Source organism: Pogona vitticeps, chromosome 1 (assembly GCF_051106095.1).
Source record: "Pogona vitticeps strain Pit_001003342236 chromosome 1, PviZW2.1, whole genome shotgun sequence".
Classification (NCBI taxonomy): domain Eukaryota; kingdom Metazoa; phylum Chordata; class Lepidosauria; order Squamata; family Agamidae; genus Pogona; species Pogona vitticeps.
The window spans coordinates 150,142,442-150,168,730 of NC_135783.1; the positions used below are offsets into that span (position 1 = coordinate 150,142,442).

A 26,289-nucleotide genomic window follows, 5' to 3' on the forward strand; every position below is an offset into this window, starting at 1 on the left:
TTTACCTTAAGAACCACCATGCTATGCCTTTACCTTGATTAGTGATCCCTTATTTCTGTTTAATTCCCTTTTTTAACATATAAGATATGCCCCTTTACAATTTCAGACGTTAGGTATATACATGCCTTCAACGTTGAGGGCCACCTTAATATTTTCCCCTTTTCATCTTTCTAAGTAACTCCTTCTCTTATTTGTCTTACGCAGGATATAAATAAAATAAAATAAAATAAATAAATAAATTCTTGTTTCTATCTCTCTAAACATTCTGCCATCCCTTGTGTCACCTGAAAACAATTTATACACCTGATCTATCTCCAATAGATCTTCCAGGCTATTTTTAATTAATTCTGCAATTTTCTCCCCTTATCTTCCCTTAATACACCTAGAATTCTCCTTGGTAATTCTGAGCAAACTTGATTCAGTGCTAGTTGTCATTCTTCAAGGTTCGGTCCTTGTTTCTCCCATAGATGCTAACAGTGCAACACAGCTGGTTGCGTTTAAGCCCTGTAGCAAGTTGGAGGGAGGGCCAAGCCCTAAGGGAAGGGTGAGACCAATGGTGTACCATAATATCTCCTCCACTCCCATTCACCTCCATCCCAGTTGATGGAAACTATCAAGCCCTGTGCCTTAATCAAAGTGTAGGAAGCTGGAGAGAAGGCTGGCTGCCACAGAGATAACTGTAGAGTTAAAGGCACGACATGTAGCCACTTTCCTCAGCTGCCACATAATAAGGCTAAGTGCAAGAAATCCTGAAACTCATCTATTAGAATTTCTTTGACATTTCTTCTACTCCAAAATACTTTTCTAAAGGAATTTTCTGTACAGTAATCATTATGATCACATACCAATCCAGCCATCTCTGTGTTATCCCACAAATAACACCAATAAGCAGATCTCCCTCATATATTGCTTCACCAGTTGATGAAGGAAGGGTATGAGTCAGTTGGGGAACTGAAAGCAATGCAGGAAACCAATCTAAACACAATGATCATAGACAGCTACTAGAAGTAGCTGTGGATTTGTTTCACCAGGCTAGATGGATATCTGGTTTAGGTATCTGGCTGAGGAGCCAGTGGTTGGCAATTCAACTCCCCCCTGTACCTCCTGTGAGCAGAGCCAGCCTGTGTGGCCCTGGGCAAGCTGCCAAGTCCCAGTGAGCCCCCAGAAGAAGGGAATGGTGAACCACTTCTGTGTATCCTCTACCCAGAAAACCCAGAAAAGGGTCACAATAAGTCAGAATTGACTCGACAGCACATGATTAGGAAGTCTTGACACAGTACAAGGAGGCCACACTAGAAGAGCTCCATTGGTGGCATTACACTTTGACCAAACTTAGGCACATCAATAAGGCTTTTGTCATCTATTTGTTGGAACAGCTGTTTGGTTCTCTATCAGCTATGCAGCTCTCATGCTCACTGGCATCAGTATTTTTGGGAACAAATCATTCAGATCGTATCTCAGAAAGAAAGAAAGAAAGAAAGAAAGAAAGAAAGAAAGAAAGAAAGAAAGAAAGAAAGAAAGAAAGAAAGAAAGAAAGAAAGAAAGAAAGAAAGAAAGAAATGATGAATGGAAGGAAGGAAGGAAGGAAGGAAGGAAGGAAGGAAGGAAGGAAGGAAGGAAGAAAGAAAGAAAGAAAGAAAGAAATGATGAATGGAAGGAAGGAAGGAAGGAAGGAAGGAAGGAAGGAAGGAAGGAAGGAAGGAAGGAAGGAAGGAAGGAACCCAAAGGACAGTATTTAATATGAAGAAAGCCCTGGTAACTACCTCCTTCCTTCCCACTGCTACATTTTGCTGTTTCATATGCAAGAAGACAACAGGTTTAGCAAACCAAATCTGCAGAGGTTCAGATCTTCTTAAACAGGAAAAGTACATTTCAGAGTTTAATATACAACGATATATAATCCACTATTGTTTTCTCTTAGTATGGGTTTCTTTTGTGGTGGCTTACCTCTGGCCGTAGCAATTTCCCCATCTGCATGAGCCATGCACTGCATGGCCGTTGCCGCAACGCATATTGGCATGCTGACTCTCTGTCCCAAGACGGAAGTTGACAGATCGAGGACAGACACATTCCTCAGCATCCGGGGATACAGTTTTAATCTGGCACAGATGGAAATGGAGAACCTGATGACTAGATTATTACCATTAACACAAGACTCATGGTGCAAGCACAATATGTTGAAGTTCCCTGTTCTTATTCAGACCAGATGAAACGTGAAACTTTGGGTCATAAAGCTCTCTGGCATAGGTATTTTGCTTTTACTTTCTTGTAAACTTGGCCATGAAGTGCATGGATCTGAGCATTTAAAAAAGAACTCCTTCACCAATGTTTCACTTCCAGCTTTTGCCAGGTGCAGAATGAAATACAAGTTACGTTATTAACTACTTTGTCAATGCTAAATGTCCAGGTTCAAATGCAGGGCTTCTCAAACTTGGGGACCCCAGGTGTTCTTGGGCTGCAACTCTCAGAAATCCTGGCCAGCACAGCTGTTGGTGAAGGCTTCTGGGAGTTGCAATCCAAGTACACCTGGGTTACCCAAGGTTGGGAACCACCATCCTATTGCCTTGTTCTTTCCAACAGCATCAACAATAGGAACTGTGCTAAAATTGAAAAAAACCCAATAAACCTCATTGATTGGCAGTGTTGGCCTATTTTATTCAGGCTGTAGGGTGGGGGGAGTAACCTCAAGCCCTGAGGCTGAATCTGGCCCTCTTGGGGTTCCTCTGGGCTTCTCCAGATGACCAGTCTTACTTCCTCATGAGAGCATCACTTGGTGGTTTCCTTGATTTAATATGGGCTCCCTACCCACTCTGAAATGTCAAAATACTAGTAAGAAAGGCTTACGTTCTGACAATATGAACTTTAACCTACGTCTTTGGTCCTACCTGTTTGCTACCTGGCCCCATCCCCAGTAGAATGTGGCTCCTGAAAACTTATATTGCATTCAGCCGTTAGGCCAAAAAGGGTTTAAAGTGATATCTAAATAATGGAACAATTATATCCTATACTGTGTTTTACAGAGCAGGTAAAAAGTAATCTAGCCAATAGCTGCGTCAGTCTATTATACAAAAAGAGAAACTAGAAGTCTTGTAGCATCTTTAAGACAAACTAGTTTTTATTTTTCATAAGCTTTCATGTGTCTTAGCACAATTCTTCAGATGAATTGGGTAATTGTGTCTCCGGGACGAGTTTAAAGCTGTTGCCAGGGAAGTTGTGTCAGAGGAGGCTGTATTGGTCCTGGGTGATCTTGAAGAGACAATAGGTGGTGATGAAAATCAAGATCTCATACACTCACCTATCCCTCAGTATGATTATATGCCATCATTTGACTATTTCTGATTGTCCAATTTTGTGCCCTGACTGCATTTTATATTGGACAAACATAAGAGACTAAATTGGCAAAAAAAATGGACATCAGAAATAGAAAAACTCAGAAACCAATGGGCAAACACTTTGCCCCTGAACACTCTCTCTGACCTCAGAGTTGCAGTTCTCGAACAAGTAAATTTCAAGGACAGATTCCAAAGGGAAGCTACTGAGCATAAACACATCAGGAAGTTCAACACAGTCTCGAATGCCTTAATAAAGACAATAGGTTCAATGGTTTCCTGTGTCATTACATGCATTAATCCAACCATCTGGGCCATTTTCAACCAGTCACACCCTAATCACCACAATTGTGATGGAAGTAATCACCATTGATTCTCTGATAAAGATCTTTTACACTCAGGAACAACGCACCCTATTAGTGACCTCCCCTGATACACCCTCCCTGCCAACAGTTTTAAACTCCCCCCAAAGACACAGCCACTCCATTCATCTGAATTGGTAAACTAATCAAACCACATTAAGTCACTGTTATTGAAGTCACTATGAATAAACCACTGATTGCTTATAATGCACTTGTAGAAATGTTGAACTCTTTCTTAGCACAGCCTCAAAGCTAGGCAAATCTTGTTTCAATGACCTTATTCACACTCAGCTGCAGGGAAGCAATGACATGGCTTGCGTGATCAACTTCAATAAACAAGCTGTCATGGGGTCCTAGGCTTTATCAGCGAATGGCAGTTTCTTTTCTAAAGGCTTTTCGAATGTCAGGGATACAATGTGTCAGAACTGATTATCAGTGGTTTGATTATTTTCTCTCACTGTAATTTAAAAAGCTCCAAGAAGAGTTTTTACATTGATTTCCTTGAGTGTTGTGATATTAGGCCACAAGCACCATGACCTTGTCACAAAATCCATTTCCTAAAAAGAGATCTGACCCGATTCAACTTTGGCACAGACGTCTGTCTGCCAAGAACAGAAATATCGGAGGTCAATCTTTAAAGTTCTCTCACATTAACTTGGAAACAGGAAAGCAACTGGATGGTCTCTTGTGTAGGTGGTGTGGTGGCTTCAAAACAGCATATTAACCAATTGTTATAAAAAAACACTGACACCAGCATTAGTTTGGGGACCTAAAATATTCTTTTCCAGCAGCCAAGTGGGAAGGCATTGCCATAGTCATATAACTGGGTCCCATAATCCTAAATAATCTTTGGCCAGTCTCTCATCTTTCAAGTGAGATCAAAGAGGAGGTGGTAGCAACTCATTTCTCTGGGTTGTCCTGGAGTGGGGTGTTTAGATCCTTTCTAACCTGGGCTACAGCTTAATCTTGGGACACTAATAGACTTGGTTTTCTTGATAAACATCCAATGCCAGGACCTGAACAGAGTAGATTGGTCCCTGATGGTTTTGCTGGACTTCTTAGGTACTTTCAGTTCCACTGTCTATACTCTATAGTATCCTTCTGGATGTTTAGCTAATATGATACTAAATAATGCCATTCCAGTCTTATTCAACTGAACACTTCCAGAAGGTAGTAGTGGGGACCTACTACTCAGGAGAGAGGCCTCTATTTTATTCTATTTGTTTTTGTTTAACTTTAACTGGAACCATTGAGACAAGCCATCAAGGGTTCTGGGTTTGGACCGTACCATTTTATACTCAACTGTTGCCTGGATGCAATGATGGATTGAATGTAAGCTGTTCTAAACAGCCTAAAGGTTCTGATTGTCAAGACTGGGAGTGTGGTAGGAATTTTGGCTCCACGTGAAGGTTCCAGTCCACAACCTGGGAGACCTTCTGGATCCACCATTACCCCTGGGTAGTGTAGCAATTGCACCCATTCTATATGAAAATAGATCAGACCAGAATGATCTTTGCCCTAATCACTTTCAGTTTCATTACTTATGAATGCTGAAAATGAGATATTCCCTGGAAAGTGTTTGGAAAGTGATGAGAATGCACATACACAATGCCATAGTCTGGTTATGTTTCAGTGTACTTTAGCAACTGCACTTACACCTACATCAATTGCACAAATTTCCAGATAATTTCTGGGCCCAATTTAACATGCTGGTTCTTGCCTATAAAGCCATAAGAGATCAGGGGCCAGGATACATCAAAGACAACATCCTTCTCTCTGAGCATGTCCATCGTTTATTATTTACTTCAGAAATCCCATGGTGTATACCACGGGGGGAAAAGGCTAGGAAGAGAGCTGTGGAATAAAGGCAGAATCTTGGATTTCTGAAAATCACCAACAGCAATAAAATCATCTGAGCAGCAAGTTTTAGAAATTAAAGACTTCCCATCAGCCTGAAGGTCCCAATGACTTCTACACAATTAAAGAGGTCCCAAGGGAACATTTAGAGGATGGCGATTGGAAACTTTTAATTCCTGAAAAAGAACCATGGCTGATGATATCCGTGTTCTGCATTGTAACTTCTTACTACTAGATTTCAGCCCCTCTGTGCATAATAACTCAAACACCTCACAAATCCAATTTCATATTAAATCAACTTAAATGTAGCCACTGGTTTATGGGAGAGATAGGAAAAAACACAGAAGTGATATTCATCCATCTTGCCAGCCATAAGAATATTTAATACCCCAAATATCATGTGGTGCTTGATATATTTTGTGGCACTACAAGCATCGGAATCTGTGGTGGAAGACATAGACAGTGAACATTACAATTCAGCAACCATTAACTTGGTTTGATGGTTATTGTGGGTTTTTCAGGCTCTTTGGCCGTGTTCTGAAGGTTGTTCTTCCTAACGTTTCTCCAGTCTCTGTGGCCGGCATCTTCAGAGGACAGGAGTCAGAACTCTGTGCTCTGGTGCAGTTTGTTTGGATAGTTGAGTATTTATAGCTGTGGGATCAGCTTTTGTCCTTCTCAGGAGATGGGTGATTGTGGTAATCAGTGTGTTTTTTGTTGTGGGTGTATTGTTGTGCTTAAAGGGAGAGATTATCTGTCACTGTGATTGATGGGTGTCGTTAGCTGGTCTTTTGTGTGCAGCGATCACTGGTCCTTGTAGCTGGATAGAGTTCGTTGACCTTTTGCAGGCTGTATTTTTCAGTGCTGGGAGCCAGGCTTTGTTGAGTTTTAAACTTTCTTCTTTTTTGTTGAAGAACTATCCAAACAAATTGCAACAGAGCACAGTGTTCTGACTCCTGTCCTCTGAAGATGCCTGCCACAGAGACTGGCACAATGTTAGGAAAAACAACCTTCAGAACATGGTCAAAGAGCCTGAAAAATCCCACAACAACCACCAGATACCGGCTGTGAAAGCCTTCGAGAATACATTAACTTGGTTTATTTAATCTCGGAAGTTCTTAATTGTAGTTAAGGAGATTAGTCTCTCTCAGAAATGCCATGATACTACAGGAAAGAAGGGAGGTAATTATTTCAGGGAGTGCTAAAAACAGGTAGTGAAACATCAGTAAATCTGTTGAACTTTTCTCTTGGTTCAGCATTTCTATAGTTCTATACGCTCAATGGGATCACCAAAAAAATTTTTAACAGGAGAGAGAGAGAGAGAGAGAGAGAGAGAGAGAGAAAGAATGAGAGAGAGAGAAGCCATGAATTCTGTGACTATTCTTCCTTCACTTTTTCAAACTAAGGTGGGATTTGCAGTGAAACACTTTGCTACTAGTGTTTTCATTAGGATTAAAACAGGGGCTGTGGTCAGTTTTTAAGGAGACTGAATGACAATGGGCAAAAAAAATTTTCTCACCAGATGGAGACTCATGAATATTAAACAATTTGAAATGCAAATTTTAATTAATGTTACACCCTTCCCATTTTCTGGCTGCATTCTTGCACAGATCTGTAAATGGATTCCTTGAGCCCAGTGTGTTGTTTATTCTTGGCCATTTCTTGTGTATCTGGTAGTTGCCTTGCCATGATCAAGTGGAAAAGTGACGCCTTTGAGAACATTACTTTAGTCAGTGATGAGAAACCATACTGAACTGTAAATATTTCAACTCTATTAAGCCAGAGTTTTAATTCCTATTTTCTTTATTCCAGGAAACACAGCTCATCAAATAAGTCAGAAATATTTCTTTTTCCCCATTCTTCTAGATAATGATAATGCTCTGTCAGAGAAACAGAACTCAGTATATAGAGAATTTAAAAAATAAAGAATTTCCTACTTGCTACCATATGTCATTTCCAGGTTCAGAAGCTTCTGTGCCTCAGATTAGCTAGTTCAATAGTTTTGGGTCCAAAGTGCGGCAGCCAGATTGTAGACTGGGATTGGTTGCAAGGCATCACATAACCTGTTACAGCAACTCCGTTGGCTGCTGATCTGTTTCCAGGCTCAGTTCAAAGTGCTGCTTCTAACCTATAAAGCCCTAAATAGCTTGGAACTAAACTACCTCAAAGACCGTGTCTCCCATTATGATCCTGCTGGGGTGTTAAGATCACCAGGAGAGGCCTTTCTCTCAGTCCCACCACCTTCACAGGTGCGTTTTGTGGGGACACTGGAGAGACTTTTCTCTGTTGTGTCTCCCAGACTTTGGAACTCCCTCCCACAGGGGGCCAGACTGGCCCCATCTTTGCTGTTCTTCCACAAGCAGGCAAAGACCTTTCTCTTCAAACAAGCTTTCCCTCAGTGACTGGCATATTCCTTTTTAATATTTGTATACTTATGATTATTACTGTTTTTAGAATTTAAATGCTGTCTTTTAAATGATGTAAGCCGCCTTGGTTCCTTTTTAAGGAGAAAGGTGGGGTAAAAATATTTTAAACAAACAATCTTATAATTTATTTATTTATTTATTTATTTATTTATTTATTTATTTATTTATTTATTTATTTATTTATTTATTTATTTATTTATTTATTCGATTTTTACCCCGCCCCTCTAGACAACGTCTACTCGGGGCGGCTTACATAAGTTAAAACACATTAAAACAGTATACAGTATAAGTAACATATATAATACAAGATGGCAAAAGTCAAGAAACAAGAGGAGAAAAAAGAAATGGATCAAGTCCAGGAAGAAAAAACATATTTTCCAGTAATTTTCTCCTCAAATTTCCAATGTTTATAACATCTGAACTCTTATGGCAATTAACATTCTAAGCACAGTAAACAAGTTTGGCCTGGGTTGTAAGATATGGCCCTTCAATCATTCCTCTGCCTTACAGATCAGAAAATAAGGAGCCAAAAGAAAGGCTGTAGATTCTAGTCTCCAGTAGTGGTGGGATACTGATGGGAACATACTTGAATTAGCCCACACAAATGCAGGGCAGATGCGAAGTGTCATTCTACTCTACATTACTTTGGAATTCTCAATTACCCTCAGAGTGCATGCAGTACAACTTTCTTTTTATGCTACACTATGAAGCTATTGCTCAGAAAGTGGGAAATTCGGACATCATCTAAGATGACTTTTTAAAAGTCTTTAAAATTACAGAGAGCACTTTGTCGTGTTTTTAAAAAGTAGTCTCCCAGCACAGAAAGATAAACCATCGTTGTTTTCAAAAAGTGTTCAAGATAATATTGTTATTGGTAACTTGTTATTGCCAGGCTCAGTTACTGTTGACCATATGGAATCAGACACCACTATAACTACCTGAGGAATCAGCTCCTTGGTATGGCAGTTTAGGAGGGCAACTTTGTGTGCACACCTCTGCATGTTTTTTTTCTCCTTGTATAGACTCTTTGGAAGTAAAAGGAAAACATACAGCCCTGCATGTCTATAGTTTCTCTTCACTAGAATAAACCAGGGGGAGAAGACTACTAGAGAAAAGGCAAGAAGGACTGTCACTTGCCAAGTGGAAAAGGAATAATGGTAACATTAAACGTTAGTAAGTAGGCTAGCCGCATATATACAATTTTTATGTTACACCCTCTTCCCTCTGCGCCTGATAGTATGGACACATCAGACTCACCTCTGTCTACATCTGTCTTCAAGAAAGCACTAGCAAAAATGGATTTATGCAAGGTAGGGCCTATTTGGCATTCTAGTTAATTTCTGTGACCTGCTTAACTTATATGCTGCCCACATTACTGAAAGATCTCTGGGTGGCTTACAACAATTAAAATACAGTAAAAAAGATAAACAATTAAAATATATACTATAAAAATTGCCATCAGGACCCACAGTTGATATTATTTCAATTAAAATTTATTTATTTATTGTATTTATACCTCGCCTATCTAGTCATTTCGACCACTCTAGGCGGCTTACAACATAAGGATAACAAGTTCTAAAAAAATTTATAACGATTAATTAATTAAATGATTCTATAAGATGGGAAAAATAAAAATAAATCAAATAAAGAGAAAAAAAGGAAAGAGGACAGGAATTAACTGGAAGAGAAGGCCTGCCTATACATCCATGTTTTTAGTTGGTTCTTAAAAGTACCCAGCGAGGGTGCAGCGCGAATCTCCGGAGGTAGGTTATTCCAGAGACGAGGAGCCACCACCGAGAAAGCCCGGTTTCTAGTTCTTTCTTTCCGGGCCTCCCTCAACATCAGGCTCCTCAGCCTCACCTCCTGGCTCGCACGGGTGACACGGGTAGAACTAGTTGGGAGTAAACGTTCTGCCAAGTATCAAGGTCCTAAACCTGTCCGTCACAGCTGGGCAGTCGAATAGCAGCCAATGAGGGGATGGAAGGTGGTGCTAAAGGGGGAGGAGCTGGGATATAAAGGGGTGTGTATGGTGTTTGAGAGAGCAAATTGAGAGTTTGAGCTGAGAGTTTAAAGGGATTAGTAGTTAGAGTGAGTGAGTGAGCCTGTCAGTGGAGAAATAGTCTGTGTGAGCCAGTGTTGATTAACAGTGATTGATTAATTGATTCTTTACCCGTGATTTATCATTCTTATTTTTGTAATCAATAAACCAGTTTTTGTTTTCAAAGTTACACTTGTCCTTTTATGATTTTTTTTTAAGGATAAGTTGGTGAAAGCAGAGGTTTTTGAAGTAAAGTAGCAACCACTCATTGAGGTTTGAGGATGGCTGTCACACCAATAAAAGCCTTCTGGAACAGGAAGGTTTTGACCTGGCACCAAAATGTCATCAATGTCGGCACCAGACAAATCTCAATTGGGATGATGTTCCACAATCTGGGGGCAGCTGCTGAAAAGGCCCTTTCTCTACAAGCCATCCCTCTTACCTCTTTGAGAGATGGCTCTTTCAGGAGGGCCCCCTGGCTAGATCTTAACAGCCAGGTAGGTTCATATGGAAGGAGGTGGCCCTTCAGGTATCCAGGGCCCAAGCCATTTAGGACTTTATATGTCAAAACAAGCACTTTGAATTGGGCTTGGGCAGCAACAGGTAGCCAATGTGATTTAAACAGAATCAGCTTGATGTGTCCCCTAGCGGCCCCACCACTCACCAGCCACGCAGCTAGATTCCAGACCTGTTGCAGTCGCCGGACTGTCTTCAAAGGCGGCCCTGTGTAGAGCACATTGCAGTAATCTATACGAGATATTAACAGTGCGTGTGTAACTATCATGAGACTCCACTCGTCCAGGTAGGGCTGCAGCTGGTATAATTTCCGCAGCTGAAGGAAGGCGCCTCTGGCCACCGAGTCAACCTGGGCTTCCAGAGTTAGGCCGGGGTCCAGGAGCACCCCCAGGCTGCGGACCCTGTCCCTTAGGGGGAGTGTAACCCCATTCAGGGCAGGGAAATGGCCCTCCAGTCTGTCCGGTGAAGCACCTATTAATAGCACTTCCAACTTGTCTGGATTGAGTTTCAATTTATTAATCCTCATCCAGTCCATTATCAGGTCCAGACACAAGTTCAGCATAGAAACCGCCTCACCTGGATTGGTAGAAAATGAGACGTAGAGCTGAGTATCATCAGCATATTGCTGACTCCTTAGTCCGAACCTCCTGATGACCTCTCCCAGCGGTTCCATGTAGATATTAAACAGCATGTTTAACTTACAGTACCGAGCCCTGAGGAACCCCATGACATAAACACCATGGATCAGAGCAACTGTCCCCCAGCACCACCCTTTGGACACGGTCAGCCAGGAAGGAGCGGAACCACCATAAAACAGTGCCCCGTAACCCCCAACCCAGCCAGCCTATCCAGAAGGACACCATGGTTGATGGGGTTGAAAGCTGCTGATAGGTCCAGGAGTATCAACAGGGTCACACTCCCCCTGTCTCTTTCCCAGCAAAGGTAATTGTATAGGGCGACCAAGGCAGTCTCCATACCAAAGTCCAGCCTGATTGAAATACCTGATTGAAATGGATCTAGAAAATCCGTTTCATCCTGCAGCGCCTGGAGTTGCCCGGCCACTATACTCACTAAGGCTAATGGAAGTTATGGTTCAAGAATATATGGAGGGCTACCATTTGCCCATCCCTGTCTTAGCTGTAGAAGCTGAAAACCAAGAGCCAACAAACTCTCTTCATCTTTTCCCATCATTTCTCTTTCCTTCTTAAAAAGATGCTCCATATTTTCTCCAATCAGCAGTTTCATGTTTGAGTTCTTTAAAAACTTTCATATGGACACCCTCAGATTGAAGCATTTTATTAATTGTCCATTTGTTAACTATGATATATTTATAATACACACAAGCATTAAAGTCAGCTGTGTTTTTTGTAAATGGGTACAAAGAAATCAGTCACCTACTTGGGTTTTTGTTGTGTTGTTGTTTTGGACACCAAACAGTGCCCGGAACATTTTGCTCCAGAACAGATTCTTGCAATTATGTTGTATTAACAACATAAATGGCAAAATCTAAAATGAAAAGTTGATCCTCCAGCTATAAATACTCAACTATGCAAACAAACTGCACCAGAGCACAGAGAGAGTTCCTACTTCAGTCCTCTGAAGATGCCGGCCACAGAGACTGGTGAAACGTTAGGAAGAACAACCTTCAGAACACAGCCAAAGAGCCCGAAAAACCCACAACAACCATCAGATCCTGGATGTGAAAGCCTGTGAGAATACATTGATCCTCCTTTGCTACAGCATCTGGAGTACATGGCAGAAAGATATGGAGCTGAGCGCTGCTCTAGTCCTGCAGAGTCACATATGCACTTCTTCTCTTCTTGTTTTAATTCCTATTAACATTCTAACAGAGCTCTTAAATGTAGAACATTTGTCCTACTACATACCTTGAGAAGGCAGCCACATTTTCTGCCAGAGTTTGCTGATCATCAGCCCCAGACCTGTAGTAATCATATACTGATTTTTGAAGAAATTTCTTAGCATATTGTTCAAAATCAGCAATGCAAATTGGTCTCTCAGACATGGTGCTGGTTTTCAATTCAGTTTCTGTTCTCAGATCATTTAAACTTACTGGTTTTCTGCATGTTAATCATTAAATGAAAGCAAAGTTCATGCAACTCTTTTTTTAAGTAACCAACAAAACATCGAGCCCCCTACTGACATTTCTAGATGACTGCTTTGGACTTTGACATCTGCTTCGTTCACCAAAATGTGGCATGTCTCTGGTCCATATCATTAACTAGAAGAACAAGATAGACACACACTCCAGCATATCCACAATGTAGGTGATCCACATCATGAAACATGCCAGTGGTTCTCAACCTTTGACCCTCCAGATGTTCTGGACTTCAGTTCCCAGTATTCCTGACCATTGACCATGCTGGGTGGGGCTTCCAGGAGCTGAAGGCCAATGAGTTCTGGAGAGGCACAGGTTACAAAGCCTTGATCTAGGGAATGTTCCTGAAACACTCAATCGAACAGAGGCAACAAAAGAATTATGAAAAGTATAATGTATCATATGGAAGTTATAATCCTTTAATTTAAGCTCATTGTTGTGTATCCTGCGCTCTGGGACGACTGAGAACAGATCCTGCCCCTCTTCTGTATGACCACCTTTCAAGTATTTGAAAAGTGCTATCGTATCACCCCTCTGTCTTCTTTTCTCAAGGCTAAACATGCCCAATTCTTTCAGTCTTTCCTCATAGGCTTGGTTTCCAGCCCGCTGATCTTCCTTGTTACCCTTGTCTGAACTTGTTCCAATTTGTCCTCCAGAACTGGACACAATAGAGGGGGACTAGCACCTTGCGGGATTCGAAAACTATACCTCTATTAATGCAGCCTAAAATAGCATTTGCCTTTTTTATAGTCACATCACACTGTTGTCTCATATTCAGCTTGTAATCTACAACAATTCCAAGAACCTTCTCGCTTGTAGTACCGCTGAGTCATGTATCCCCCCATCTTGTAACTCCGTGTTTGGTTTCTTTTTCCGAGGTGCAGTACTTTCTATTTATCCCTGTTGAATTTCATTGTTTTCAGCCCAGTGCTCCATCCTATCAAGATCATTTTGAATTATGTTTCTGTTTTCCAGGGTATTAGCTATCCCACCCATCTGCTTTAAGTTCCTTTTTACAACCACTTACAAGCATGTATTGTCAAGAAGTGTGCAAGTAGTCCTTGAAAGCAATACCTCTCCCCTGCTCTTGGTCCTCAGCAACTGGTGACACTTAACCTGGTGGTTCTGTACGACCGTAATGACAAGCAGATATTCACATATCTGATCTCCATGAATTTATCTAATCCTCTTCCAAAAGCTACCTAAACTAGTGCACATTACAACATCTTGCAATACTGATTTCCATAAATTAACTGGAAACTCCTTATATGTGAACCTTATAATGAAGCAGGAGGGAATTGATGAAACCACTCATTGCTAAGAATGGGTAAACATTTTTGATAAAAAGTTTCCAGAATGTGCATATATCTTTATAAACAAGATGGAGATTTAAAAAAAAAAAAAAAACAACAATTAGGAGAAAGCAAATCTGAAAGACATGTCCATCCAGGCCCAGGGCTTTCGACGTGCTCGCCTCTTAAAAGCTTGAGTTTTAATCCCTGTGTTGGCACCGCTGACCTGGGTTGCTACCTCTTTCCCAAGATTCTCATCCTTCAACAGAGGCAACATGGGCATACATACATACATATTTATATTACAGTCCTTAGACCAAATAAACAAAATCAACCTTTCTGAAATAAAAACATAACAAAATTACCACTTAGTTTAAAATCCATCTAAAATCTTACAATTTAAATCCATTTAAAACCCACAATTTAAAACCATTTAAAATCTACAGATCTAAATTTTATCTACACTTTGATATCTGGAATCTAAGTACAGTGGTGCCTTGACTTATAAACATCTTGACTTGCAACCAATTCGAGTTACAACCAGCTCCGGTTGCAAAATTTTGTTTTGACTTGCGATATGACTGGAAAAAAGGCTCCCTCCCTCCTTTCCTGCCTTTTTTTAGCCTTAGAGGTCATCTTAGGTTAAAAAAAGTCTCCCCCTAGTGGACAGTGTGACGTTTGCCCCTCGTGGCCCCTGTTTGTCTCCCCAAAAGAGAGAGCTCACGAAGGCAAACCAAAAAAAAAAAAAACAAAAACAAAAAACCACCCTTTTCACACCCTGCCACCAGTTGATTTCTTTATCAGCATACCTTACTTAGGAAAGACGAAGGTCCATTCATCATTGTCTTTTGAATAAAACAGGTTTATTGATTACAAATGTTTCTATAATAATTCATAAGTATCTTTTTCATAAGTATCAATAACAATCTCTTATCTTACAGGTTACTATTCACTCCTCAGACTAATCACTCCTCAGATTCCCAAACTCTCTCTCTCTCTCTAACTCTGACTGAACTCTAGCCTCTCCCTCTCCTCTCAGGCTCCGCCTTTTTAACATCTCTGGTGGCCCCACCTCTCAACCATATCAGCATAGAACATGAATAATGCATAACCTATTCAGCATAATAAGGGTGAACGCCACATACCTCCCCCCTTAAATATGTTTGTTTGGGAGGAGAAACACGTTTTCCATTCCAAACAAACATGCATCATTGCCTGAAACTTTATTTACCCTCTGGCATCATTTTGCCAGCAATGACAATATTTATTATAACAATCAAAATCTCTTTTAGTCTAAACATTCCAATGTAATTCAATAATATACTTTACCTCATCAGTTATACTTACTACATTTAACATTTTCAACCTTACAGAAATATACCACAATCAGGAAACTTTTACATAGATAATTAACCAGTAAATCAATAGTCCGTTCCAGTTTGTTTTAGAAGTCCTTGAATCATTCTCCAAGTTTCAGTTCATCAATATTCAGTTTTTTCACACTATACACAAATAGAACATTTCTTATAACATTATCAGCTTGGTTTATCCCCCCCCCCCCCATCAGTCATTTGGCTTTCAAGGCATGATCTGAGTCTCTTTTAGTCTCTTTTAGTCTCTTTTACTCCGTGGTTTGCAAAGTCCAAGTCTTTCACCTTCCCATTGTAGCAAGGTGCGCCATGGACTGGTCCGGTTGTTACTGCCTCCTTCAGCTGGACACATGACTGCTGGCACTCAGGGGTCCCTCTGATGATCACTGGCTCCTTCTTCCATGTTCTCTTCCATCGACTGGTGGTCATCGGCCACTCAGTTGTCTACTGGACGTTGTCTGCTGGTCGTTTCCTAGTGACGTCTGCTTTAAATCTGGCTCAGGGCTTCACTTTCTCAGCTGGGGAAAGGGTAGACAGTTCCCTCTCCTCCTCCCAAACATCTCTGGATGTGTCCCTCTTTAAGAAGTCAGGGCTTATGCCTTTCTCCTCACACATTCACTCACAGGTACTTTTTTGCAACATTTCCCCTATGTGGGGGACCACTATCATGGGTCACTTTAATATTCTCATGCAAGTTTCTCTTATGTTATATGAATTTATTTCTTCATTCAGTTATACGCTAGAGGGCTGCCTTGCAAGGATTTAAGGACTACTTGTTCCGCCCCTGCCAAAAGCAATTTTCTCCCCTCTATAGTTCTCAGTTCTGCTACTTGGTCCTCAGGATAGAATACTCTTTCCTGGGCCTCATACAAGCCTTTCTCTTTTTCAGGAGTACTTCCCAAACTTGGCTCTGCCACTTCTAAGGACTTTTTCCTTATCCAGGCAAGACCTTTCAGGGCATTCAGGAGATAATAAAGTAGATGTACTGGTGGCTGCTTCAAAGAAACCGCCCAAACTAATTTCCTCCTTCTGCTCCTGAGCCAAAATAGTTTTACTTGGGGTTTTCAAAAGCATGAGATCAGTTTCTAAGAAACTTTCCCCGTCCAAGCTTCCCTTTGCTAGTGTATCCATTTCTGGTGCAGTGGGTGATTCCTGGCCCCCTTGTGAGCGTCCAAGTACAAAAGCACTCTTAACATGCTCTATCAGATGTAAACTCTCTCTGTATGTCAGGTCTTTATCAGTCATAGACCTCTCTGAGTGGTCAGGGGTCTGTGGAATGGGATTCTCTCTTTTGTAGTACAATCATTCAAAGTACTATCTTCCATCCGTTCCTCAATACAGGAAGAATCATTAGGGATTTTCAAAAAAACCTCATCATTCATTTTGGTTACCTCATGGTTCTTTTCCAACTTGGCACATCCCTGGATAGATTCAGAGGTTAGGGAATACATTTTTCCTTCAGGGATTGTTAACTGCTCTCTCAGGGAACCTGTTACTTCAAAAGCACTCTGGATCTAGCCCAATTAAACAAGGTGCAGGAATCTGATCAGAAATTGTAACATCCCAGTTTATTTTCACTTTAGCCATGGGTAAAATCACTGGAGTAGAACTTATTCCTTTGATAGTAATGTTAGGGGGCAAGGATGAGGTTCTGATATAACAAATACGAAGTACCGGCTTTACAATTTAAGACAACACATGCTATTTGATTCACATGTACTTAACATTCATAATCAGTATTTTACACAAGTAATCATACCTTGTACCTGTAATTGAAATATGAGTTCTTACTATTTCCTTACTATAATGATATTCTATATGTATTTTGTATCTGTACTTTATATACATTTTCTATAGTCAATGTATTTTGTATCCTCATTTCATCTCAAAGTATTGGATCTCTCTTGGTGCTCCTGACCCCTCCCGTTTGGAGAAAACGTCCTACATTATCACACGGCTGTTCCCCATTCAAGGCCAACCTAGAACAACAATGTATAATTCACTCAGGACTGTAACTTCTACCCTAACCCACAATCCAGATTTTGTTCTTTAGGAATCACATCAGGATAACACAGGGTTATGTTAGAACAAGTATTAACCACTCCAACATAAGACTTTTCATTAATGAGAAACCTCTCACCAGAGTTACAGTAGCTCTGTAGCGGACAAAAAAGCTCTACAGAGAACCATTAAAATTGCCCAGAATATTATTGGGCTCCAGCTACCAACCCTGGATGACATCTTCACATCCCGCTGTCTAAGGAAGTCACACAGCATCCTGAGAGACTCTTCCCATCCTGCTTATAACTTTTTTGAACTGTTACCATCTGGCAGAAGATATAGAACAATTAAGATTCGGACCACACGTTTTCTGAATAGTTTTTATCCCAGAGCTATAATTGCAATTAATAATGAGCTTAAAGACCACCAGTAGTGAATAATTAGTTGGACTGTGTTACTTGGCCTGCTGTGTAGATGTTTGTATTTTTAGTGGGGGATTTTTAGTGGGTGGGGAGTGTTTGGGGAATTTTATGTGTGTGCATGTGTCTGGTCTCTGGGTGTCTGTGAATTTCGTTGTATGGGTATACTGTGTATATACTAACAATGACAATAAATGATGATGATGATGATGATGATGATGATGATGATGATGATGATGATGAACTAAAATATCTTCCGCCTTTATTAGAAAACAATGAATGACCTGGGCTAGTGGCAGATCAGAATTTTCTGTCTTGCCAGTTGCCATGGAGACAGAACTACCATTGTTACTGCTTCTCTCAGTGGCTTCAGCTGGTTTTAAACAGTAAACCTTTTTGGTCTGATTATCATCCTTCTCGTTCCTAAGTTTAGTTTTCATACAATTGAATTGTAAATGACTGAACTCCCTGAAGTTATAACACTGTCTTCTTTGCTCACTCTGAGATCGATTCAACTTTAACTTTTCCTCAGGATTCATTTGGGTCAGAGAACTAGGCTGTGCTAATTTAGGTGAAAATTATTTTCCTGTTGTTTTGCTGAGGTAATTTTTATTATAAGGTTTCTTACTGTTGTCCCAATTCTGCTTGTTAAAATTTACCTCAGAGACCTGTGGTTTCAAATCTCCCCAATGTAATCCACTGTTTCACCTGCTTCTAATTGATTTATGGGATTTTTGTCCTTGACTAAATAACGCAATTCCCCAGGCAAGATAAAATAAAATTGTTCCAACCCAATCACATTTTTCATCTGCTCAAGAGAAGTGACATTTTCACGTTCCATCCATTTCTCCAAACACTGAACCAATTTAGCCCCCAGTTGAGCATAAGATTCTTCAGGCTTTTTGGTAAGGGCACGAAAATTCCTCCTTGGGTGTTCTGCATTTATGCCAAATCTAGAATACACCTATTTTATATAGGCTTCAAAATCTCTAGCCTCATCTAGGGGAATTTGAGAATAAATATCAAGCAAATTTCCACTTACTTGCGATTTCAGCACAAATGAGAAGCACGAAGTGATTCCCAAACTCTCTCTCTCTCTCTCTCTAACTCTGACTGAACTCTACTCTCCCTCTGCTCTCAGGCTCCGCCTTTTTAACATCTCTGGTGTTTCACCTCTCAACCACATCAGCATAGAACGTGAATAATGCATAACCTATTCAGCATAATAAGATGAACTTACAGGTCGTCTTAGGTTAAAAAAAATCTCCCCCAGTGGACGGATTAACCATTTTTGCATTAGTTCTTATGAGAACAAATGCTTTGAGATACAACCAAAAAACGGCCAGAATGGATTAATCATGTTTCAATGTAGTCCTATTCCTATGGGAAATGATGCTTTGAGTTATGACCAACTTGAGTTATGACCACCATCCCGGAATGAATTAGATTCGCAACTCAAGGCACCGTGGTATCACCATGCAGAAACTTGCAATGTGATACGTAATCTTAAGGTCTTTATCTGAGAGAAGAAACTGGAGTCTACTTTCTTCTGTACAACCTGAGATTTTTTTTAATCAGTGGAAAAATAATCTGGTTACGTGCAATCTCATAGTGAGGACAGGTGAAAAACATGTTTTGGATAGGTTCTAGAACCCCTAGTGAACAGGAGCAAAGCCTTTCTACATGAGGCACGGTCCTATAATTCCATTCGAGGACGGCAGATGGAAGGACAGAGCACCTTGCTAGTGTAAAAGTTCTTCTAAATCCTTTCTCTTCTAAGAGTGATAGATAGTCTGCCAGTTCCATGGGGTTCTTAACGTGGGTACTTAACAGTAGATTCTGCACACTAGCAAAATCAGCTTGGGGTTCTATAACCTAAATTCTTTGACTAATTTCCTTGACTTATGTATTTCGTATGACAGCAGCACTTGTGAAAATAGACTGATGTTCATCAAATGACTCTGAACAGCCTTTACCCAGTTTGATTGGAAATTATAGAAAATCAAGGGCAAAAGGCCTTGGGAATTGTTATGACCCTTTTTGTTGTTGTTTAGTTGTTAAGTTATGTCCAACTCTTTGTGACTCCATGGCCCAGAGCACACCAGGCCCTCCTGTCTTCCACTGCCTCCTGGGGTTGGGTCAAATTCATGTTGGTAGCTTCGATAACACTGTCCAACCATATCGTCCTCTGTCATCCCCTTCTCCTCTTGCCTTCACACTTTCCCAACATCAGGGTCTTTTCCAGAGAGTCTTCTCTTCTCATGAGATGGTCAAAGTATTGGAGCCTCAGCTTCAGGATCTGTCCTTCCAGTGAGCACTCAGGCTTGATTTCCTTCAGAATTGGTTTGTTCTCCTTGCAGTCCAGGGAACTCTCAAGAGTCTCCTCCAGCACCACAATTCAAAAGCATTAATTCTTCAGCAGTCAGCCTTCTATATAGTCCAGCTCTCTTTTCCATATATCGCTACTGAAAAAATCATAGCTTTGATTATGCGGACCTTTGTCGGCAAGGTGAGGTCTCCGCTTTTCAAGATGCTGTCAAGGTTTGTCATCGCTTTCCTCCCAAGAAGCAGGCGTCTTTTAATTTTGTGGCTGCTGTCACCATCTGCAGTGATCATGGAGCCCAAGAAAGTAAAATCTGTCACTGCCTCCATATCTTCCTCTTCTATTTGCCAGGAGGTGATGGAACCAGTGGCCATGATCTTAGTTTTTTTCATGTTGAGTTTCAGACCATTTTTTGCACTCTCCTCTTTCACCCTCATTAAGAGGTTCTTTCATTCCTCTTCACTTTCTGCCATCAGAGTGGTATCATTTGCATATCTGAGGTTGTTGATATTTCTTCTGGCAATCTTAATTCTGGCTTGGGATTCTTCCAGTCCAGCGTTTTGCATGATGTATTCTGCATATAAGTTAAATAAGGAGGAAGACAATATACAGCCTTGTCTTACTCCTTTCGCAATTTTAAAAAAGTCAGTTGTTCCATATCCAGTTCTAACTGTTGCTTCCTGTCCCACATATAGATTTCTCAGGAGATAGATAAGGTGGTCAGGCGCTCCCATTTATTTAAGAACTTGCCATAGTTTGCTGTGGTCCACACAGTCAAAGGCTTTTGTGTAGTCAATGAAGCAGAAGTAGATATTTTTCTGGAACTTTCTGGCTTTCTCCTTAATCCAGCGCTTCTTAGCAATTTGGTCTCTAGTTCCTCTGCTCCTTCAAAATCCAGCTTGTACTTCGGGGAGTTCTCAGTCCATATATTGCTAAAGCCTACCTTGGAGGATTTTGAGCATAACCTTGCTAACGTGTGAAATTAGTGCAATTGTACGGTAGTTAGAGCATTCTTTGGCACTGCCCTTCTTTGGGATTGGGATGTAGACTGATCTCTTCCAATCCTCTGGCCACTGCCGAGTTTTCCAAACTTGCTGGCATATTGAGTGGAGCACCTTAGCAGCGTCATCTTTTAAGATTTAAAATAATTTGACTGGAATGCCATCACCTCCACTGGCCTTGCTGTTAGCCATGCTTTCCAAGGCCCACTTGACTTCACTATCCAGGATGTCTGGCTCAAGGTCAGCAACCACACTATCTGGGTTGTCCGGGACCTCCAGATCTTTCTGGTATAATTCTGGTATAAGTCTGTGTATTCCTGTCACCTTTTCTTGACACTTTAGCCACGTATATATAGACAGGATACAAACCCAGGCCTCGACTCTTAGGAGACCTGTCTCCAATTGTATCATTGTATTTGAGACACATCTGGGAACCTGAAGGATGGTTCTTAAAATTTTAGATTGTACCCTTTCTTGTGGTGGAAAATGTGAACTATGTGGCTCTAAAAACCATGTAGCAGTTCTGCAAGCATCTTAGCCTTATAGAGTTTAAGAGTTGCAGGAACAAGAAATCTGCCCTGAGAGCAGTGAAACTTTGGTATACTAATTGCGGTCTTCTCCTTGATCAGCCATGTACTTACTATGTTGAGCCTGTGGCTTATAGAATTACCCCTAAGTATATGAAGTTATTAACTTGCTCAATATGGTGACCCTTAATTGACCAAACCCTTGTCTTTGGTTTGCGCCTGAGGTATATATAAGTATTGGTAAGATATTGTTGTATTTGCATGTACTTGGCTGTCTGTTTATGAGGGCAAACTGATGGGTTTCCCCACATAAAACAAACTTATTAAGGGGGGAGGACTGTGGTGATCACCCTGTTTTGGCTCATTTATGTTTATTTGCATACACCAATGAGAGCTGTTCGGAGGCAGAACCAGAGAAACCTGAAGGGAGGACTGAATCAGATAAGAGCAGTGAGGGTCAGTTAGTTAGGGAGACAGTTAGAGGAAGATCGTGAGAGGAGTTAGTCAGTCCGTCAGTTAAGAGTCAGAGATGAGAGTCTTAAGTGAGAAGTTAGTCTGTAGGAGTTAGAGAGTGTGGCAGAGTTGGGAGTTAAAAGAGGCAGTTAAGAGTGTGGAACTTATAGAGAGTTAAGATATTAAGAGTGAAACACGTTTTTAGTAGTCTACTGAATGCTTTAAAGCAGGGGTCCCCAACCCCCAGTCCGCAGCCCAGTGCTGGTCCGTGGGCTTCCCAGGACTGGGCTGTGGAGATGGATCTCCACCACCTTGCCCGCCCGCCTGCTGGGCGTGTTGCACTCGTGCACATGTGTGATATGCCTCCAGGAAATGCAACACGCCCACCCACAAACACAATACGCCCACCCGCAAGTGCGGGGGTGCCCCCACGCCCCACTCACAAGGCCCGCCCTCCAACCAGTCCATAGTTCCAAAAAGGTTGGGGACTGCTGCTTTAAAGTCTGTGAAGAACCTGCTTAAGCTAACTGTAACCAATAAACCTGTTTTGTTAAGTTTACACTCAGCATGGACTGCAGTCTTTCCAACTGAACATTGTTGACAGAGGTAAAGGAGGGAATGTGCCATGGCCTTTAAGCTAGTGAAATACTCTGGGGAAACGTAGGGGCACGTCACAGCGCCCAAAGGCAACTGTCTTGGTTTTCTGATAGTTTATTGTTAGAAACTCAGTTTCACAGTATAAGGAGAGTTTCTGCAAAGCCCTACTTAGACCGACAGGAGTTCTAGAGAGGATCACTGTGTCATCAGCATACAGTAATGTTGATATAAGTTTATTAGCAAGTCCGGGAGGGTGAAGTTCGGGGTTATTGAGCCAGCTAGGTAAGTTATTTTTATAAAAATTAAATAAAGCTGGGGCCAGTAGACAGCCTTGCCTGACTCTTCTGTAAGTTTGGATGGGTTCTGTAAGATGTCCTTCTCTACTGTTTCTAACTCTTAAGTATGTTTCTTCATATGAGGACCTTATAAGACACAGAAGTCTTCAATCTATAGAGAACTATTATCAGTTTATCTCAGAGTCACATTTTAGATACAGAGTCAAATGCCGATTTAATATCGACGAATGCTGCATAAAGGGAGGTTATACCCTTAGAGGAATATTTCTCAATGAGATGTTAAATAACTAAGCATTGATCTATTGTAGATCTCCCTGGCCTAAAACCTGCTTGTTCTGCCACTATGACGTTCTCTTGCTCAAGCAAACCAATTTTTTTTTCCAGAAGGTGCCTTGCATAGAGTTTGCTTATAATGTTTAGCAAGCTAATCAGTCTGTAGTTGGATGGGTCCTCCCTGTTGCCCTTCTTATAAAATGGGACTACAATGGCTATTTTCCAGGATTTGGGTATATAGCCTGTAGTATCAATGTGCGTAAAAAGTGGGGCCAGAAGAGTGGCCCACCACTCCTTATTTTCTTTTAAGAATTCTGGTGGGATGCCATCTGGCCTGGGGGGTTTGGCATTTTTTAGTTGGTCTATATGTGATCGAATCTCTCCTGGGGTTACAGCAGGCCATTTAGAAGTGCTTTCTAGAATTGTTGGAGAGGAAGTTTGAATAATATCCTCATACAGTTTTGCAAAAAAGGAGACCTGTTTATCTGCTGGTATACATGAGGATGGAGGGGATTTTTGACCAAAGGATCTACCTGAGATTAAATCCCAAAAGAGGGATGGGCTTTTATCTTTAACTGCTTCAATTAACTGTCCCCAGAGTTTTCTGGTATATTCTTTCTTAGTGTGTTGTATCAGCAGTTTATATTCTTTTTTCTTTCTTTCTTTCTTTTTTGTATCAAGAGTTTTGAGAAGGCATCACTTCTGGTCTGACCTTCTGATCTTTCGTATTGCTGAAACTGCCAGTTTAATAAAAATTTTTTGCTGATGCACAGCTATGATCAAACCATGGTTTAGAGTAGTTGTAGTTTCTGAGAATCTTCACTATGAGTGTGAACCAGAATTGCATTAAGTTTTTGTATGAGGTTTTCATAAATGGCTATGGGATCTGAATCAGCTGCTTCACTCCCTGTGTAATACAGCATATAAGTTTGTTCATGTCCTCCTGAGTTAGAAACTCCCTTAGGCTAACTGCCAGACTAGGGGTCTATCTTGTCCTGCAACCACCTCTTTCAAGTGGTGCAATTGGGATATAATGTCTGGACTCCAAATGGACAGATCCAGGATTTAGCTGCAGGCATAGGAAAAGAGGAAAATGATCCCTCCAAATATGGAAGCACCTGAAAATCCTCAACCAAATATTGGAGGTCTCTACATACTAGAATATAATCGTGCTAACTTTGGATCCTGATATAAATGTAAATTCACCTGGAATGTCACCTTCAGTTGAGCCATTTAACACATATAGATCCAATCTATAGGAGAATATATACAGGCAGGCCCAGCAAAATTTGCCTGTTGATCTTTAAATAGCCTCTCCCTTTGATAGTGGTCAGTGTTCTCAGATGTTGTATTAAGAATCAACTTTTATTTGAAAGCCAGAAAGTCATCATTTGGGCCCATCCGGGCATTTAGATCACCTCCCAGGAGTGTCAGAGCATCAGGGTATTCTAAGATAAGTGTCCTCACATAATTTTCTAGTAACAGCCAGTTTTCCTCAAGTTCTGCTTTTCTACACATGGGCGGGGGGCAGATATTCATTTATGATCAATAAATCCCTCTTGCCCCGTTAGAACTATGTCCATTGCTAACTGTCTCAGAGAGGGTTTTGTAACAGATTTCAGCTTCAAAGCAGTTGATATAAGAATACCTACCCCTCCTTCAAACACCCCGCTTCCCTGTCCAGCCACTGCATTTACCTTAAAAGAATTAAAACCATCTAACACCGATTTAGATGGTTTTAATTTTAATTTAACACTGCTTCCAGGATCATATCTGTCATGGTTGAATTTCTAACTTCTCATGGCATTCCTGAGCATTTGTTACAGCTGGTTTTATGTCCTTTTCCTCCTTATTAAAGGCACATAGCTCAGTCTTTTGTTTTAATGGATTGCTGTTGTTGTCTGCACAGGGTTGTTTCTTCTATCTTGAACAGTTCTGGATCATTTGCAGAAGAAACTGGGAGGTGTGGTACAGTGTTCCTTTTTTTCACAATTCCTACAGGTTCCAGGGCTGGGCTTGTCAGGCTGCCATTCACAGAATTTGATGGCAATCTGTGGGTAGATTGGTATGGAATCTTTGTACACTCTTTTTGGGGACTTGGCCATTGTAGATCTTTTAAAGCTGACACCAGACCTTCCAAACGATTTATCATCGAGTCTTGATCATTCCTCGGTAAAGGGCGAAGGGAGGATAGCAATTCTATCTCCTCTTCCAGCGAGTTGTTTCCTATGGAATCTCTGTTAATTGCCTGACCGGTATCTATATGGGATGTATGTCTTCTGGGGGCCAAAGTAGTAGTGGCCTTTGTATTGACTACTTGTAGAGGTACAAGCAGGTTGGTTGGAGTGGACTGATCCAGTTGATTTGGGATGGTTTTGAAAGCTACTTTTGTCTCTGTTGGATGCCTTGTATGTCTCTTGATGTATTCTTTTCTATTTGGGCTTTTCCTCCTGGATAGTGGCCCCAATCTCTGGATTGTGGTATTTATGAAATCTTTTTCTGTCCTATTTCCTAAGGAGTAACGTTTAAAGGCATTTTCAAACATAATGGAATTCTGTTTGTCTGGAATTGTAATACGAACCGCTCGTGGTGAATTGGACCAAGTAGTCTTTTCAGCTTTAAAAGGTCAATAATTTCTGCCACTGAATTAGAAAGAAAAGCCAGATGTCTATTTTCCTTCCACTCTGAGGACCAATCAATATAGTTGCCTTGGCAGGGAAAAATACACAGAGCAATACTTTTGGAATCAAAGGTTTGTGGGTTTGGGCATCTTTTAAAATCTGGCTGGGCATTCTGGATCTCCTCAGTTTTTATAACAGCGCGAAGGGGTGGATGGGTGTGTGGGTGGGCATGCAGGCCGCCCTGCACATACACAAAGGGGCGAGGGAGCGCTCACTCCGGTGCTGGCGGGCGCTCCCCCACCACTTCGCGAATGCACCCGAGACCGTGCACACACCCACGTGGTACCCCCCGCCTTCCTCGAAGGCTCAGCCGGTCCACAGTCCCAAAAAGGTTGGGGACTGCTGTCCTAGAGCAATCCCCAGCCTCATCATCCACCTTCAGGCATTCATCTGTTATGCAGCTCTACTGGAGTGT

General features: G+C 41.2%; 1 protein-coding gene across 5 annotated transcripts in view; it reads right to left on the reverse strand.

The window, feature by feature from the left end:
* Window positions 1-18,853, reverse strand: part of HAO1 (hydroxyacid oxidase 1) — a 62,634-nt gene extending 43,781 nt beyond the window's left edge. For 2 of the 5 annotated variants that reach the window (XM_073003104.2, XM_073003096.2), the window contains exons 1-2: window positions 12,412-13,476; window positions 1,948-2,099 (exon numbers count right to left, since the gene is read on the reverse strand). In XM_073003104.2, the coding sequence (XP_072859205.2) occupies window positions 1,948-2,099; window positions 12,412-12,548 (289 nt within the window). In that variant the 5' untranslated portion in view covers window positions 12,549-13,476. Of the gene's footprint in view, window positions 1-1,947; window positions 2,100-12,411; window positions 13,477-14,742; window positions 14,885-18,765 lie in introns of those variants that run through there. The other 3 variants (XM_073003108.2, XM_073003116.2, XM_078388891.1) reach the window with 3 other exon arrangements.
* Between the last annotated feature and the right edge of the window lie 7,436 nt (window positions 18,854-26,289).